Here is a 15,871-nt window from a genome sequence, read left to right as displayed (position 1 = left end):
TATTGACTCGTTTATTGAAATCTAGCTCCGTCTACAGGACGTATGCAAGTGAGTGTTTGTCAATATCTTTTAATTACTTCTGTTCCGTGTTTCATTATATTCTTTTGTTTAGTTGATTATTTTCGACGCGGTTTTGTCTTTGCCTTATTTCACTCGTCATTTGTTCATTCATTTTTTATCAGAATGAGCAAAGTTAAAACCGATGTATTTTTCTAAATATATTAAAAATTTCATTACTTAAGTTCAATGAAATCGTCTGTCAAACTACGGCAAACGTGCACAAATAAGGAAATACAAGTCGCTTTTATTCCGTCCAGCAAGGACATGCAATAAAACTAAAAGAAAGTTTACTGTCAGGGTTCCCGCCGCAGCTTTCTTTGCTCTTGTCAGCCTAAATAGAGTTCAATTCCGTTTAAGTGTTGTTATATAAGCCACGAGTTGTAATTAAATCGATGTGTTGCAACAATTATTTCAACGCTTATTAGTAACGACTGGTTCAATTTTTATTGTTGGCAGATAATGCGTTTAATATGGTTTGGTTACTAAAGAACTATATTTATCGAAGCATTGTGTTTATAAATATCGAGTGGGCTCATTGAAGTCACGTTTCTGATAAAACATTTTAATTTATTCTCATACGTAGACTTTGTGTTACTTGCAGTCACTAATTATTGAGTTATTCTATGACCCACTGACAGACGCAGCTTTATCAATGTGCCTTTAATTCGTAGTTGCCACATTTGCAGTGACGTAATTGGACTATTTCTTCGCAATAGCCTTTCTACCAGGATTAAATACAGAATATAAGAGAAAATTAATTTCCAAAATGTGTTATAGTATAAACTGAGTTCTTTCCTGGCCTTACTACTTTGAGTGAGTCATCGAGGCATTCCCTCTCGCCCCCCACTTCCTGTTATATTGCACTTCCATTTCCCACTACTGGGAAATAAACACGAATTATCCGGTTAATTTTTTTCATTCTACGCCATTCTTCGGACAACGAAGTTAAAAAAATTAATCAATAAATATTATATCTTGATATCTTGATATTTCTATACACTCTGCTTTTTAGATACCCCAAAAAAAAATCTAGAGAAGCAAGATCACATGATCGCGGCTGCCAATTGATATCGCCGTTACGTGAGATAATCCGACCAGGAAACTGGCCCCGCAGCAATTGCACCGTTTCTCTGGATGTGTGACAAGTGGCTCCATACCTTCCAACTGCTCCTAGAAAAAATCAGATATCATGTAACAGCGTTCTCCGCATTATCCTCGAAAAAAAAAGGGCAATTATTCTTCCGCATCAAAATGCGCACCAAACAGTGAGGATGCATTGCTTTTTGAACAATCTCTCTTGGATTTTCTAATCTCCAAATACGAGCATTGTTTACAAAGCCACCAACGTGAAAATGATCGCAAAAGATGATTTTCGTTGAAAAATGATCCCCTTGTTCTCGTATTCATTCTGCAAACACGCGGCGCTGTTGATGATCTCGAGGTTTCAACTCCTGAGTTATTTGGACTTTATATGGGTGTAGATGCAAGTCTTTTGTTAAAATTCGCCGTGTGGTTTAATACGTAAATCCCACTTGCTGCGATCGATGACGAATCGATGTGTTTGGATCTTCGGCTACACTTTCGCGAACAATGGCAATATTTTGATCTGACCGACCTGCACGAGCACGTTGAGGGACTTTGAGGTTAGTTACAGATCCAGTTTGCTCAAATTTTTGAACCACATTCCAAATTGTCCTCTCGGAAGGTCGATTTTGCGCGCCGAAAAGTTCACGTAGAGTCCGAAATGCATTTTCTCTTGATCGACCATTTTCTTAATAGGCTTGCACAATTTTTACACGTTGTTCAGTTGTATATTGCTCCATGACTAATTTTTGTTTATCTTTTGAAGTTAGAATTCTCATATGATAATAAAGACATACAGTGGCGTTTCAAAAATATTCCAGATTGTAATGTGGAAACTCTTATTGAATCAATAGTTACATGTAGTATATAGATTTTAATCATTATTTCAAGTTTAAGAAAATGTTGTCAATATATTATTAAATATCTTTTGTTTAGAATAAATGGTTTTTAGTATAAAAATTTAACATTACAGAACTCAAATTCCGTTCAGAGAAGACTGCAAAAAAATCACCCTCCAACAAGAGAGGAATTAATCTGGTGTACAGACGCCTCAAAACTCAAGAAGGTGTAGAAGCTGAAATATATCAACCCAAGAGGAAAATAAAAGTTTCTGTTCCAATGGGCACCAACATTACATCCAAGTTGGTTTTGGATTGCCATAAACCTTTAAAGTGACGCTATCATCGGTGCAAGGGCATCAAGACCACAAAGGTAACGAAAGCGTCAACGAAGTAGCCCGCGAAGGCTCGTCATCCGTCATGGTTGCACCAGAATCCTTTTGTGGGGTGGCTAAAATCAGCAATCGGAAAATGGATGAAAAGAGAATCCCAGAAATGGTAAACGGTCATGCCAGGATAAAGACACATCAAGGAATTCCTCAGAGGTTCATCGGCAAATTTATAGCACACCTGTAAAGCTACAAAAGAAAGCTTGTTAAAAATACTGTTTTGGCTTCTTCGATTACTGCAGGCTTAGGAAGCATGTAAGTGTAATGGAAGACGAACTCCGATTATGCAGAGAAAGGATAAACCAGCTACATCGTGGAGGCACTATCGAAGCTGTGAAGCATAATAGGAGAGACGAACTTGGATAAAACTCTATAGCTATAGAGAGAGTCGCAGTAAATCTTCGCAGTGACTTGCTAACTTTCCCAAATCTTAATCTAAATTTAGTAGCAAAGAATATCTAGTATAATGTTATAATGAAATGATCGGAGATAAGGATTTTATGGCGATTTCCGCTAGAAAGAGTTTTCTAGGGGTAACTCTTACACAAAACAAGTCACACTTTAGCTCTATTTCTTGGTAGATGACAGGCTAAATAGAGCTGAGACATAGCTACGAGTGGCTGGATTCATTTTCAAATCTTTGCTTAGACTACAACAAGAGATGGCGTTAGTTTTTGGCATAGGTCGCGAATGCTGTTTGTCTACCAGAAACATACCAGTGGGCTTTTTATTATAGCACTACCTCTAGACGATACTCAAAAAATCAACTAGCCGATATTTTCATTTAATATCGTCTTCACCATTACACTTGACAAGTAGATTATCAGTATCATTAATTGTGGTTCCCACTTTTGAACAGAATATGTGTGAGTACTAATTATCCCTGAGACCCAAAATTAGAAAACGCATAGTCGATTTACTGCAATGAAATTTCAAAAATTCCGCCTCGTAACATCCTTTTGGATTATATAATTCAAATTTTCCCAACCCGCAATCCGTTATTCACTTAGGAAGTTTGCCAAAATTGTACGCTAAACGGTTTATTTACATCACGAATCTAACATCATTCCGACGTTGCAAAACAATTTTCTTTTTAGTTGCGCGGTTATCAATCGATTGCTTCTTACCTCCTAGGATAGCGTGATTGAACTCAGCGGCGTGCGTGCAATTCATTGAAATTGAAATCCGGTCATTCACCCCTTATTGGTTCGAAAAAAATTAATAATTTGAGCTTGAGCTTCTACCTTATCGTAACATGCATCCTTGTAATCCCTTCCGCGCAACTTTTCTTTTTTATATTCCAGAAAGTCGAGAGATAAGTACTAGGAACTCAAATTATTAAATGAATCTTTTGCTCCCTAACGGTAAACGCTATGTACGAACCTTTCATCGCCCTTAATGCATACCAGAGCAAGTGCCCAAACGAGATTAACAGAATTCTATATAACGAGCTCACCCTCACTGAGTAATAAACCTGTTTTGAGAACAAACATTAATATCGCGTAAGTCTCCGCTTGAAATACACTGAGGCATAGATATATATGCCCTTGTCCTTATACAAAGCTAGCCAGTAAACAAATGGACATTTTGATTCCCACCTTATGGCCGTTCTTAGGGTCTTAAGAATCGAACCCCTATGTGATTCTTGACGTTTAGCCTCAGCCGACCGATTATCGTTTCTGAAATCTTTTTGAAATATATTCTTCTCTAATTTTAATATTTCAATATAATTTTTATATTTAATATTTCAAACCAAATTTATGCTTTGTTTGTTAGTGACTTTTATTTATATTTTTCCCCTTTTTTTGTTATTTAATATTTCAAACCAAATTTATACTTTGTTTGTTAGTGACTTTTATTTATATTTTTCCCCTTTTTTTGTTATTTAATATTTTAAGCCAAATTTATACTTTGTTTGTTAGTGACCTTTATTTATATTTTTCCCCTTTTTTTTTGTCGTTACCCACCGGTGGACATGCGGTCCCAGAACGTAAAATCACATCCTCGGACCGCGTATCCATCAGGGGGCACTACATTATTTATTTAATTTTTGTTATTTTTTGGTGCAGGTCTTTCTCTTTTGTTTCAGATTTGAACAAATATGGCTTCTAAAAAGTGTTTAACAGAAGAAGAGCTGGATAATATTTCGGGCAATGACTCAATCATTTCTGAAGATGAGCATACAGCATTTTCAGACAATTTAATTGAAGCTCGTCTAGTGCATCATGCTCTGAAGAAGATCCTGATGACAATATACCTCTCGCACAATTATCATTTAATGTAAGCCCTCAGAACGTTGGTGTTGATTCCAATATCAGGGCTAAACTTACAGGAAACACTCCTGTAGAGTTTTTTAACCATTTTATTGATGATGAAATCATAGATCCATTTGTGCTTGAGACAAACAGATTTGCTGCTCAATGAATTGCTGCCGGTGCCGCTGACCAAAGGCAGAGGAATAAGGTTCCAAAATGCGTGAATATTAATCCTGCAAAAATGCGAATATTTTTGCGTATCACATTAACGAATTATATAGAAGGAATTTTAGAAAGTGGCCGCACTCTGTATACAGATAACTATTATACAAGTGTACCATTAGCCAAAATACTTATTGACAGAGAAACCCACTTAACATTAAGAGCACATCGGAAGGGAAATCCTCAGGACGTAGTCAAGGGTAAGTTGAAAAAAGGGGAAACTCTAGGAAAGCAGAATGAAGATAAAACTCTAGTACTTAAGTGGAAAAACAAGGTTATAACACTACAATAAGACAAAGAGATAACAAAACCCAATGTAATAGTCGGCTACAATAAAGCTTTTATATATCTTTCCGATTAGATTGCTGCTTACGCTCCATTTCTAGGAAGGACTCTAATAACTACTATTGCCAAAAAAGATTAATATTGCGAAATTCAAAGAAGCAGTGATCATGGACCTTATTGAAGCTCCAGAGTTGATTGATACGTTGATACCTCCCTATCATTAGACAATAGACTGGTATTGAGAAAGAGTCTTTCTTTAGAATAGCTGCAGAAAGAGAGATTCTGAACCCAGGTAGGGCACTTTAAAAAAGAACCAAGCAATATTAAAGAAATTAATATATTTCCTTATATGTATTTTAAAATATAAGTCAAAAAATTTTACCTGACACCAAATAAATTAATTGATAGTAAATCGAAATTATACCTAATAAATAAAGTAGATGTTTAAAGCATTTATATTTACATGAAATTAGATTACTTATACAGACGCTGGTTTCAAATCATTAATCATGATGTATACAATGGAAATAAATAAATAACTTAAGAACTAGTAATGCTACATATATCATGTGACACTTTAATTCACTGACTTCGTACAAATTTTTTTAACTGTTAAATCTGACACGATAGTTTGTTCTTAATTCATCATATTGCCTGCACAATGGAAATTTATTCAGTTAAAAGTCTTGTTTTATAGACCACCTAATTAGTACGCCGCTGGTTCTAAACCGGCGATGGGTTGATTGGACGCGTGCAGTAACTCACATAAGGTTTTAACTAGCTTTCACGCGACGCAACTGCTGATTAATGAGAATTATCGCGTGTTCTTTGGAATTTTTCTTCCTGATTTTGCTGTTCATATCAATCTCGACCCTCGCACCTATTTCAGCAGACAGCTTGTTGGAATATCCGAAATATTCTCAAAACATAAGAATTTGGAAACGGCGGTTACACTGAAACGTTAATAATTCACTGTATTTTATGATGCTAACAAAGAGCAATTTAAAATGAATTACAATTGGAAAATCATTGAAGACAAGCACAATTTGGCATTTTACACTTTTTATAGGGTGATTCATAAAGAATGGCAATATCTAAACTAGACATACATGACGAAAAATACTATGATCGAGTACAATGTACCTGATACAATTGTTTCTGATTTCCGACATACAGGGCGTTCAAAATTTAAATTTAAATTAAAGTTTTTATCGTATAATAATAAAAATTGACCATTTTAGGTATTTTTGAACTTGAAACTTATTTAGACGTTGCTCCTAGAGGATACTTTTTTATCTGTCGAGTTATGGTTGAAACATAATGAAAATCTAAAAGAATGTCGAATTTTCGGTAGAAAAAGTTCAAGATAATTTTTCTACAAATACTTAAAGGATTAAATGAATCGGGGATTAATAAAAACATCATATTTGACAATAATAATTATGGTTATAGTGCTTTGTAAATAAAAAAATTCAATCAAATGTTAGAATTGCCAACAATCTACATCAATACATATTATTATACATATTATTATACTATTATTTCTAAGCGTACTCGTGAGTCCTTGTATTTTCTGCCACATGTCTTGCAAAGGAATTAACTTCGTCCGGCAATCCAAATTTCTTGGTGGCCAATCAAATTTGTATCCACGATCAATCCAAGGATGACGAAAATGCTCATGTAATAATAGGGAAGTTTTGTGTAACATTCAAATCCAGTTAAGAGAGTGTATTGTGAAAACAAGTTCAACATTTGATTTGAAGTATTTATTGCTGCTCGTATCTTAACATCTTTTGACTATTTACAAAAAAAAATGCAAATGAGTCACTAACCGACAGAGTTAGACAGCCTAAACGAGAGAGTACCTTTGAAAAATTGAACATTTTTTCAGATTTTTTACAATTAAAAAAAATTTTTCGATTTATCTAAAATCTAAACAATGCAGTGGAACTAACGCAACGTAGAAATAAGTTTTGGTTAGAATTCGTAATTGGAATGTCAAAAAGGCTGACAAATTTTATTATTATGCTATAAATGCTAGATAACGATGAGAAAATTTATAATAAAATTGAAGCCCATATTTTAATGTTATAGTATTACATATACATAGTTTGCATAGTTCTTAAGAGCATACTGGGGTATTACAAAGTACATTTTGGTCATGCTACTTTATGGCTAATTAATTTCGACCGTATGAGTTTACGCTATATCCAAAATATCCCACAATAAGATACTGAAAATGGAACTCATGAATTATTGATTTGTTGGGAGAAAACACTCACCTCAATGCCTCTAAAACTGCCGCAGCCAATTTGTTATTTTCTGTAGATGTTTTCTTTTAATAAAACTTCCAGTAAACGCTAAACACGCCAGTAAACCAATAACCAAAAGGAAAGCAGTGATAATGAAAGTTTTATTATAACCAAACTATACCCTAAGGCAACAAGTGCGGTAAACGGCATTTGACTCACGAGTTTATTTGACACGAGCGGAGCGAGCTTTTAATAAACGAGTGAGTTAAAAAGTTTACCGAACGTGTTGCATACTATACTTTTTTATTTTTATACATTTTCGCAAAACACGAATACATTCACTGACATGACTGTCCGAATTGACAAACGTCAAAATTCAAAGCGTGGAAAACATCCGATGTGGCTCGGATTCGTGGGAAACGAAACTGACGTGGTAAAGTGACGCTTCCCGCGTGCTAGATTGGTTGTTAGTTAGGTATTTTACAGACGGGAGTAGAAAAACAAAATTATCAAACGCGATCGGATTTTGGCCTAGGATCATTGTCAAAAAATTTAATCTCTTACTTCTCTCAGAGATATATTTCACAACTGGGTTGCGACACATCAACGTTTCGCTTAGAATCTTAAACGTGTGATCGGCACACCTACACCAAAATGACTCGGCAATCATGGGGTTAACTTATGTGTTATTATTTTGTTTGGGTGTATTATACTTTCATTTAAAGAAAGTCGCGTCCATTCCGCGGGAATATAAAATTGTATTTTGCAATACTTTATGTTCGAATGCGTTCGATTTTCATTTGACTTTAAATACTACGTGAGAAGCAGTTTCGCGATAAATAATTTGCCATATAAATGATACAGGCGCTTAAAGTGAAACGGGAAACACGGAAATACTATGACGCCTTTTATCAGCAAGAATGTTTTTATTGAAGGCATTTTCTATTTTCACTTTCAATTCTGAATATTTGTTTAATTGTTATTGCAGCATATGTAGTGACGCGCAGTTAATCAAAAAAAGGTTTTGACAACCAGCTACATTTTTTAGGAAATAGACGCCCTTTCAAAAGTGCTTGACTTAACCATTTTAATTGTAATTATAATAACATCATTTATTGCATATAGAATAAATCTTCATGACAAGAAGTAAGGTTGCTTACAAAAAATGCGAGTTATGTTAGTAAAAAAAATGTTTTTTTTTTTCATTTAAAATGAAAGGAGTTGTAAAAGGAAAGAAACAAATACAAACCCATCGATTCAAGGAATTGAAATCAATCAGCATATTTAAAAATTTAAATGCTCCCTCCTCCTCCTTCTGCAAGTTACAAATAGACAAAGGTCACTTGCTTTGGGTAATTTAAACTGACATTTTCAGCAGGAACTAAAAACATTTTTGCTAAACAGTTTGCTAAACTGTTTTTGTCATTTTCAATTGAAGAACTTCTAGAACATATTTTTTTCTTTAGGCATTACGATTCACTTGTCAAAGCCCGAGTGCCTCTTTCAAAAGTAAAAAACTAAATTTTTTGACTCTCTCGATCACTTTCCAAGATCTAAAACCTAAGCCTCAGATTCCTATGCTATTAGTTAATGACATAGTTTTAATCTGTATTCATAGGATTCATGATAGCTCCCATTGATTGCTTACATTTGATTGCTTGCATTAATTTGACTATTTCGAGTAGTGTATCATTGCAATAAAATCATTATTTTTTTTACTAGTATTTACAGTAAGTTTATTTTTGGCACAATAACCTCTTAAAGCTTGTATTTTTTTATTCACATCAGCAAGACTTCGGGAAACAAAGCGTTCCTAAAGAAATACGGAAAATAAGACAGACTCAGGGAGACCCCTGACAAACCACGATAATGTCAAACGGCTTCGTGGTTTATTTATCAGACGTTCCGGGAATCAAATGCACGCTTGAAGTTATCGAATGCCACGAGAAGATGTCAGTACAGTTTCTATTTCTACTTAATCCTAATTGACGTTTAGGATAAACGATTGACTACAACATAAACACAAAAATGAGTATTCAAAAAATTTTTTTCCAAAACAGTTAACTTACGACAGTAAAAATATCCCAATAATTGTGTGATAATTATTCGTAATCACCAAATTTAAGCTTTTTGTAATAATATTTTTTAAATTCATCTATATTTAAATAAGCTGTGAATTACATTACCTCTCGTCTCAATATTGTGATTTAATCACGAAATAAATTCAAAAAAATAGAAATAAATAGTGATAAATTTGTTTTTATAAAAAGGAGTTGTCTCTTTTTTCAGGCATTTATATATTCCGTTTTCCATATTCTGGCTAACTTTATCTTGTACCTAGACAACCAATGAAAAAACGGTGGTAAAAGATTTATTTAAATGATTTTTTTCTGTTAGAAAAACTGATCTTTGTTGCTCAGAAAAAGTCCTTTAATTCCTTTGCTATGCCATAAAATTTTAATTTTGAGAAGGCTAATTAGTCTGCAGGATTCCAGTCGGATGCAGGATTTCAGTTCGGGGTTCAGCGGGCGAACGGATGATATCGAATATTTTTTCAACATATTTTTTTTTTCACGTATTGATTCACGGATGGAAAAAATATTCCAGGATATCATCCGTTCGACCGCTGAACCCCGACTGGAATCCTGGAAACGTTTCGCCAAGATCCCACTTGGCATCTTCAAAGCTCGCGCTGCTACAATACACCAGTGTATATAATTTCTCGTCAATTTTTATATAGCGCTAAGTTCATAAAAATATAAGTTCGTAAAAATCATAATAATTACAATGAAGTAATATAAATTTACTTTTTTACCCATTTATGGATGATATACTTCTGTTACATCTGTGCAACTTTCTAAGTTATTTTATTTTTTAGGGAAGGCAATGGGTGGGACAGCTTTAGAGAGTAGAAGAAAAGAGTACAGTAAAAACAATAGTGTAAGTGCCTGAAGGAAAGAGGACATAAGAGGGCATAAAGGCAAAAAAAAAATTGTGGACTGCAGAAAAAAAGCATAAAGTCAGAGAGATTGGAAAGAAATTTGACAGCTAGACATTTAAAAAAATATTTTGGCCAATTTCCAAAACATGACAGAAACGGACAAAGTCTAAGCGTTAAGCCATACTTTTATTACATTTGTTGTTGCACTTTTAAATTTTGTTACATCAAATTTTGCATTCCAATCAGTTTCCTCAGGTATTGACTGGAGTCGGTTTCCAGTATTCTTGCGCATATTAACGAAACGACCTCGTTCGCTACTTCCGTAGAGGAACCTCCACCGGAAATGATTTTGAAGATATCGGTCAATATTCTGCTTATATATTCGACGTTGTCGTTAAAGAGGTCGGAAAAATCCTTTCCCAACAGATCATTTAGCAAATCCGAGAACTCATCATCGTTTAGGATATTACTGAATTGAAACTGAAATTCAAAATAACGACTCAATAATTCTTTTAACTACTGAAACAACTTACTTGCAGTTTGTCGATATTTAGAAATCCAATTGTTGCATCCTTAATACTCAATCCGTTGCTAATGTCAGCCTGCCCATAAATCCATACTTGTGCATTTACCAGTGTAAAACTAGAAAATTAAAAATTCCCCAAATTTTGTGTAGGCGCAAGTGTTGACACCGTGCTTCTTATCCTTTTTGGAATTGTTATTCGAAATCAATCAAGAAACTTTGTGAAGATATAGCGGTTATATCCGAAACAAAAAATGTACCGAAACGAATATAATAATATATAATAACATATAATGGTGTTGACAAAGAAAAATGACCATGGACATGATATTGAAGAATAAATGTCCAACAATCATAGAAGTATGTGAACCAAACGTCTCTGTAGGATTGAAAAATATATTCTGTGAGGATCTCTTAGCCGAAATAGAAAAGATGAAGAAGCATTCTGAGATGATAATAGCGGGCGCCTTTACGGGCGATTCAGATGAAGAAAAAAAAAGTAAAATTGTAGGAAGTTACAGCGATGTTGCGGCAAATGATAATCGGCACAGACTCAAAAAGCTGTAAAGAATTCCAAATGCAAATCCTCAACGGATTCTTTCAACATAATACATACATACATACATACATATACCTGGACAAATCCTACTTTAGGGCAGACAGCTGTAATTGATTTTATAATAACAAAACAATATTCATCCATACAATTCCTAATGGGAAAATTCCATTTTACCTATGAAGCTAAGAAAAAGAGTTGAGGAAAAAGAAATGAGAATAAAACTTGATTCAATAGCGATAGAATAAAGAATGAACGGACAACTAAAACTATGGAGGGAGACTACAAATAAATAAGAAACTCAAAGAAAAATTTAAAGATGCAGCCTTCGAAGCTGTACGAACGCGAAACAAGAGAAAATCTCATAGCAATAGTTTCTGGTGGAATGAAACTTATGACAAATAAGAAAAAGATATTTATTAGATAAGAAATCAAACAAGGCAAAAAAACAATGCACCAAAGTTGAACTCATATAAATTCTTGCTGGGTAATTTTAAATATCAAGAAGCCAGGAAATGTATCAATCATTATTAAAATTAAAAAGGATGCTTCCCACAACTTCGAATGAATCGTAGGCATTTCTAGGACCTATAATTATCACGTGCAGTTCCTTCCCCACAGCAATACATTTTACCGATATCTGATTACGAGCAAAAAAAATGCCTATGCACGATTCTCGTGGTTTAATACAACTCTGCTCTTCGATTTTGAATGATGATCCATAAAGTCTCTCCACCGGCGACGTCACATAACATTTCGATAGTTCTATCAGGAGAATGCTTGATTAGTTTATTATTTTTAATCTTTTTTAGTTTCTCTTTCACTGTTGAATTTACATCGATCTTATTGTGGATTTCATTATTAATGTCTTTCTTTTGTTTGTTGTGTGATGTCATCTCTACTTTCTGTTAAAAGTCTATGGCAATGGTTTTCGCACTCTTTCAAACCTATACTATCCAGTCTATAATGTCTTCTGTTGTTTTTCCGTAGACTGTTGATACATTACGAGGCTTCTGGAGACCTAGAACTACCGAGCGAGGAATTTATATGAGTACATCTTTGGCCCCATACGTTCCCTTTTGCCTTGTTTGATTATTTCATTTCGTTCATCATTTTATTTGATATCTTTAGATGAGATTATTTTTTGGTAGTAAACTTACTTGCCAATTTTCTGGCATAACTAACAACTAAAAACCGACATATGAAAATCATACTTAGACCAAGACTTAAAAATTTTAATACTCATCATTACTATAAAGGAATTTACTTCGTATCTTAAGAATTTCTTAAGGTTGCGTGTGTATTGATGTAGAACTAGATGTGTTCAATAGGTAATGTTATTATTGCAAAATATGTATTTTTTTTAAACTCATGATGAACTAACTATCGATTATTCAAAAATTGACTGCAATTCAAAATGATCAATTAGGTAGACGTCTAATTTTGGATTTGTTTGCAGATTATTTTGCGAAAAATCGCTTAGCAATCACAGCAAGCATGTAGATATTTTAGGGAACTTTAAATGAAGCCAGAACAACCAAACACTCACGAAAGTGAAAATTGGGAAGCAAGCGTATTAGGTTTTTAATGTTTATCTATAGATAACGTTTTCTTAGCTTTAAAATAATTGTACCATTCAATCATTGTTTAACTATGTTAAATTTATTTTTTTTTTATTTATAATAATATATATATATATATATATATATATATATATATATATATATATATATATATATATATATATATATATATATATATATATATATATATATATATATATATATATATATATATATATATATATATATATATATATATATATATATATATATATATATATATATATATATATATATATATATTATTATATATAATGTTAATATTAAAGTGGCGCAAAGGGTAATCCTTATTCCGTCTTTTTCAGCAATGTTTTTTTTTTATTTGGATACAAGTCTGACAAAAACTTAACATGTTTGGAGGTACGCTGGAAATATCCTTTTCAATATGGGACGCAATGTTCTTTATCTCTATGAGGAGATATTATTTACATCGGTTGAATCGTTTGAAATTTGATAAATCCGACGGGAATTCAATATTTGGCTTAAATGGGTTTTAGATGATTTATGGCAGTTTCATATAAACTACAACAATGGGAGAGAATGAGAGAAATACATTCCAGATTCCAGATTTGACTGCTTTTAAATAATGCGTAGAGGTCTTTTTATAATCGATGGCAGACCACTTCTTTTGGTTTTCGTACAAATAAATAACGCCATGTAGCATATGTGACGACCCGCACCACGAAGTCTGGATTGTTTATTAGAAAAACGGAAATGTACTTTCGAAAGAACTTTAAATTTGTAACTTGTGATTTGAAAAATATTGCTTATAAAAGTAAGTTTATACTATTAAGAGAACCACAGTCCACAACAAAAATAACTTTGTAGTTCGATGTAGCACATATAAGCAATTAAAAATTGTATTATTTAATTCCTATTTGAATTGGGCTGTCATTAGCTGTTTTTTGCTGAGGTTTAAAGCGAAAAGGTATGTTCATAAAAAATTTAGCCACTAGTTTTAAACAAATACAATATTGTAATCCGCTTAAAGTTTTTTTTGTTTTTAAAATTCAAATGTTATATCAAATTAAATGCAAATTTTTCAAAAAAAAAAATGGATTCTTTTTTAAACTATTAGAAATCGAAATACTGATTTTAAAGTATATTGGGATTGATAACTTAAGCTGTTCTTTATTTTATATATACCAGGAAGTCATGTGAATAACATTATTACATGTCGCCTTTTCACAGCGGTATGACGTCACGATCATTTCAACGCGTTTAGTGTCGTTTAAACGTTTTAACAACTTGCAGCTTGCAACTTAAATATCGGGTTTTCAGTTTTGATATTTGGTTTGCGTTGTTTCTATACATAAACACAAAGTACCTAAATAATAATGTTCAACTTTCCTATTCTTTTATGATATTGTTAGCTTTGATTATTTCAATTACTTAAAGCACTTCTGCGAGATTGTTTGCTTTGTAAAGTAAGCGAAACATAGGCAACATAACGTCATTTTTTAAAATTTGTAGCATCCCATTGAGTGTGAAGTATATTTGCTGCAGTGAAACCTCTCTATGTATCCACAATTACTAGCCAAATTTACCTTAGTTCTAAATACAGTATTTGGTTTTTTTTTTGGAGCAAAGAAGTAAGTGCACTGATTAATCATTATCATTTGGACTTCAAAGTGAATTTACCTGACAGAACTATGTTGCCCCCAAAAATGTAATAATTTTACAAAAGTGCTGTCGGCATCAAATTCTACGTCTAATGTGACCTTTGGCAAAACTAATGTCAAATTAACGGCCAAACTTAAACCAGCGTCTACTAAGGGTGCATAGATTTCTTTCAGACCATCCACTTCGACCTTGGTTATGTTGATATAACCGCTGTAATAGAAGAAGCATTACAATGAACGAACGCACTTAAAATATAATTATATGGTTACCTCAGTATATCGCTATCAGAATTGATAACTATATCGGCAAAACTCAGAGGATCTGGAAGGTTGCCTATTATAGTGTTGAGGGTGGCGTTAACAACTCCATCCAGCAACCCATCAGGAGATGCTTCGTCAACTGTGCCAGTAACTTAAAAATTGCTTATGGACGAAAAGTGAATTTCAATTTTTTAGCTTCAAATTTAACATTCTTGTGGACAGCAAAAAAAAAGCAGTTCCAGAAACATTGGTATGGTTGACCTCAAAATCTTATAGCTACATGTATTTACAAGTCCCACCAAAAATACCTACAAGTCTACTGTTATTTCTTAGGAGAAATAATGCAAACCTCGTAGCTCATTTAAAACATTTTGATTGCAGATTATCAATATAATAATAGAATGAATGAATAATGAATAATAATCTATAATGATCCGTGTGGAAAACAATCCCCATTTAAGAAACTTGTTTTTTTTTAATATTTTCATTTTAAGCATAAAAAAATATTCGTCATTTAGTGTTGTATTTGTATTACAGTATCATGTATTAGAAAATAAAGAATATGTATAACTATACTGCGCTTATAATGTTAAGTCAACTATATAACTTCCCAATTTAAATAAATACAAATCCAAAAAGCTAAACTGCGGACCTGCAACCATTCAAAGTGTTTCATATCTACATCTTAAATACAAAGTTAATATGGATTTTATTTTTGGGGAGTTGTTAATGTTTAATGGTTAACGTTAATATGATTAAAATTTTATTAGACTTTAGAGTTTAATGAAGATTTCTGAAACGATTTTCCGTATTAAAAACTTACTTTGTTCGGCCGGCACTGTCTTGCCAAACCCAAAAATGAATATCGACACTGCCAAAGTCCATAAGATGCCCATTTTGGAAAAAAAATCTTGTTCGTCAAATACTGCCACTTACTGGTTGCTTATTCTTATAAATAAGA

General features: G+C 33.0%; 1 protein-coding gene across 2 annotated transcripts; it reads right to left on the bottom strand.

Moving 5' to 3' along the window:
• Positions 1-10,146: 10,146 nt before the first annotated feature.
• On the bottom strand, positions 10,147-15,852 carry LOC132698067 (uncharacterized). 2 transcript variants are annotated; one of them, XM_060663920.1, is made up of 5 exons: positions 15,734-15,852; positions 14,920-15,049; positions 14,669-14,860; positions 10,860-10,968; positions 10,147-10,806 (listed from the first exon to the last, which is right to left on the bottom strand). In XM_060663920.1, exons 1-5 carry the CDS (start codon positions 15,804-15,806, stop codon positions 10,546-10,548), a joined length of 765 nt encoding a protein of 254 aa, XP_060519903.1. In that variant the 5' UTR covers positions 15,807-15,852; the 3' UTR covers positions 10,147-10,545. The 2 variants fall into 2 exon arrangements, with proteins under 2 accessions (XP_060519903.1, XP_060519902.1); XM_060663919.1 differs by having other exon boundaries at positions 10,245-10,806; positions 14,920-15,061.
• Between the last annotated feature and the right edge of the window lie 19 nt (positions 15,853-15,871).

The sequence above is a fragment of the Cylas formicarius genome, unplaced genomic scaffold, assembly GCF_029955315.1.
Source record: "Cylas formicarius isolate icCylForm1 unplaced genomic scaffold, icCylForm1.1 PGA_scaffold_2__14_contigs__length_35257938, whole genome shotgun sequence".
In the NCBI taxonomy this organism is placed as follows: domain Eukaryota; kingdom Metazoa; phylum Arthropoda; class Insecta; order Coleoptera; family Brentidae; genus Cylas; species Cylas formicarius.
This window is presented reverse-complemented; position numbering and strand designations above follow the sequence as displayed.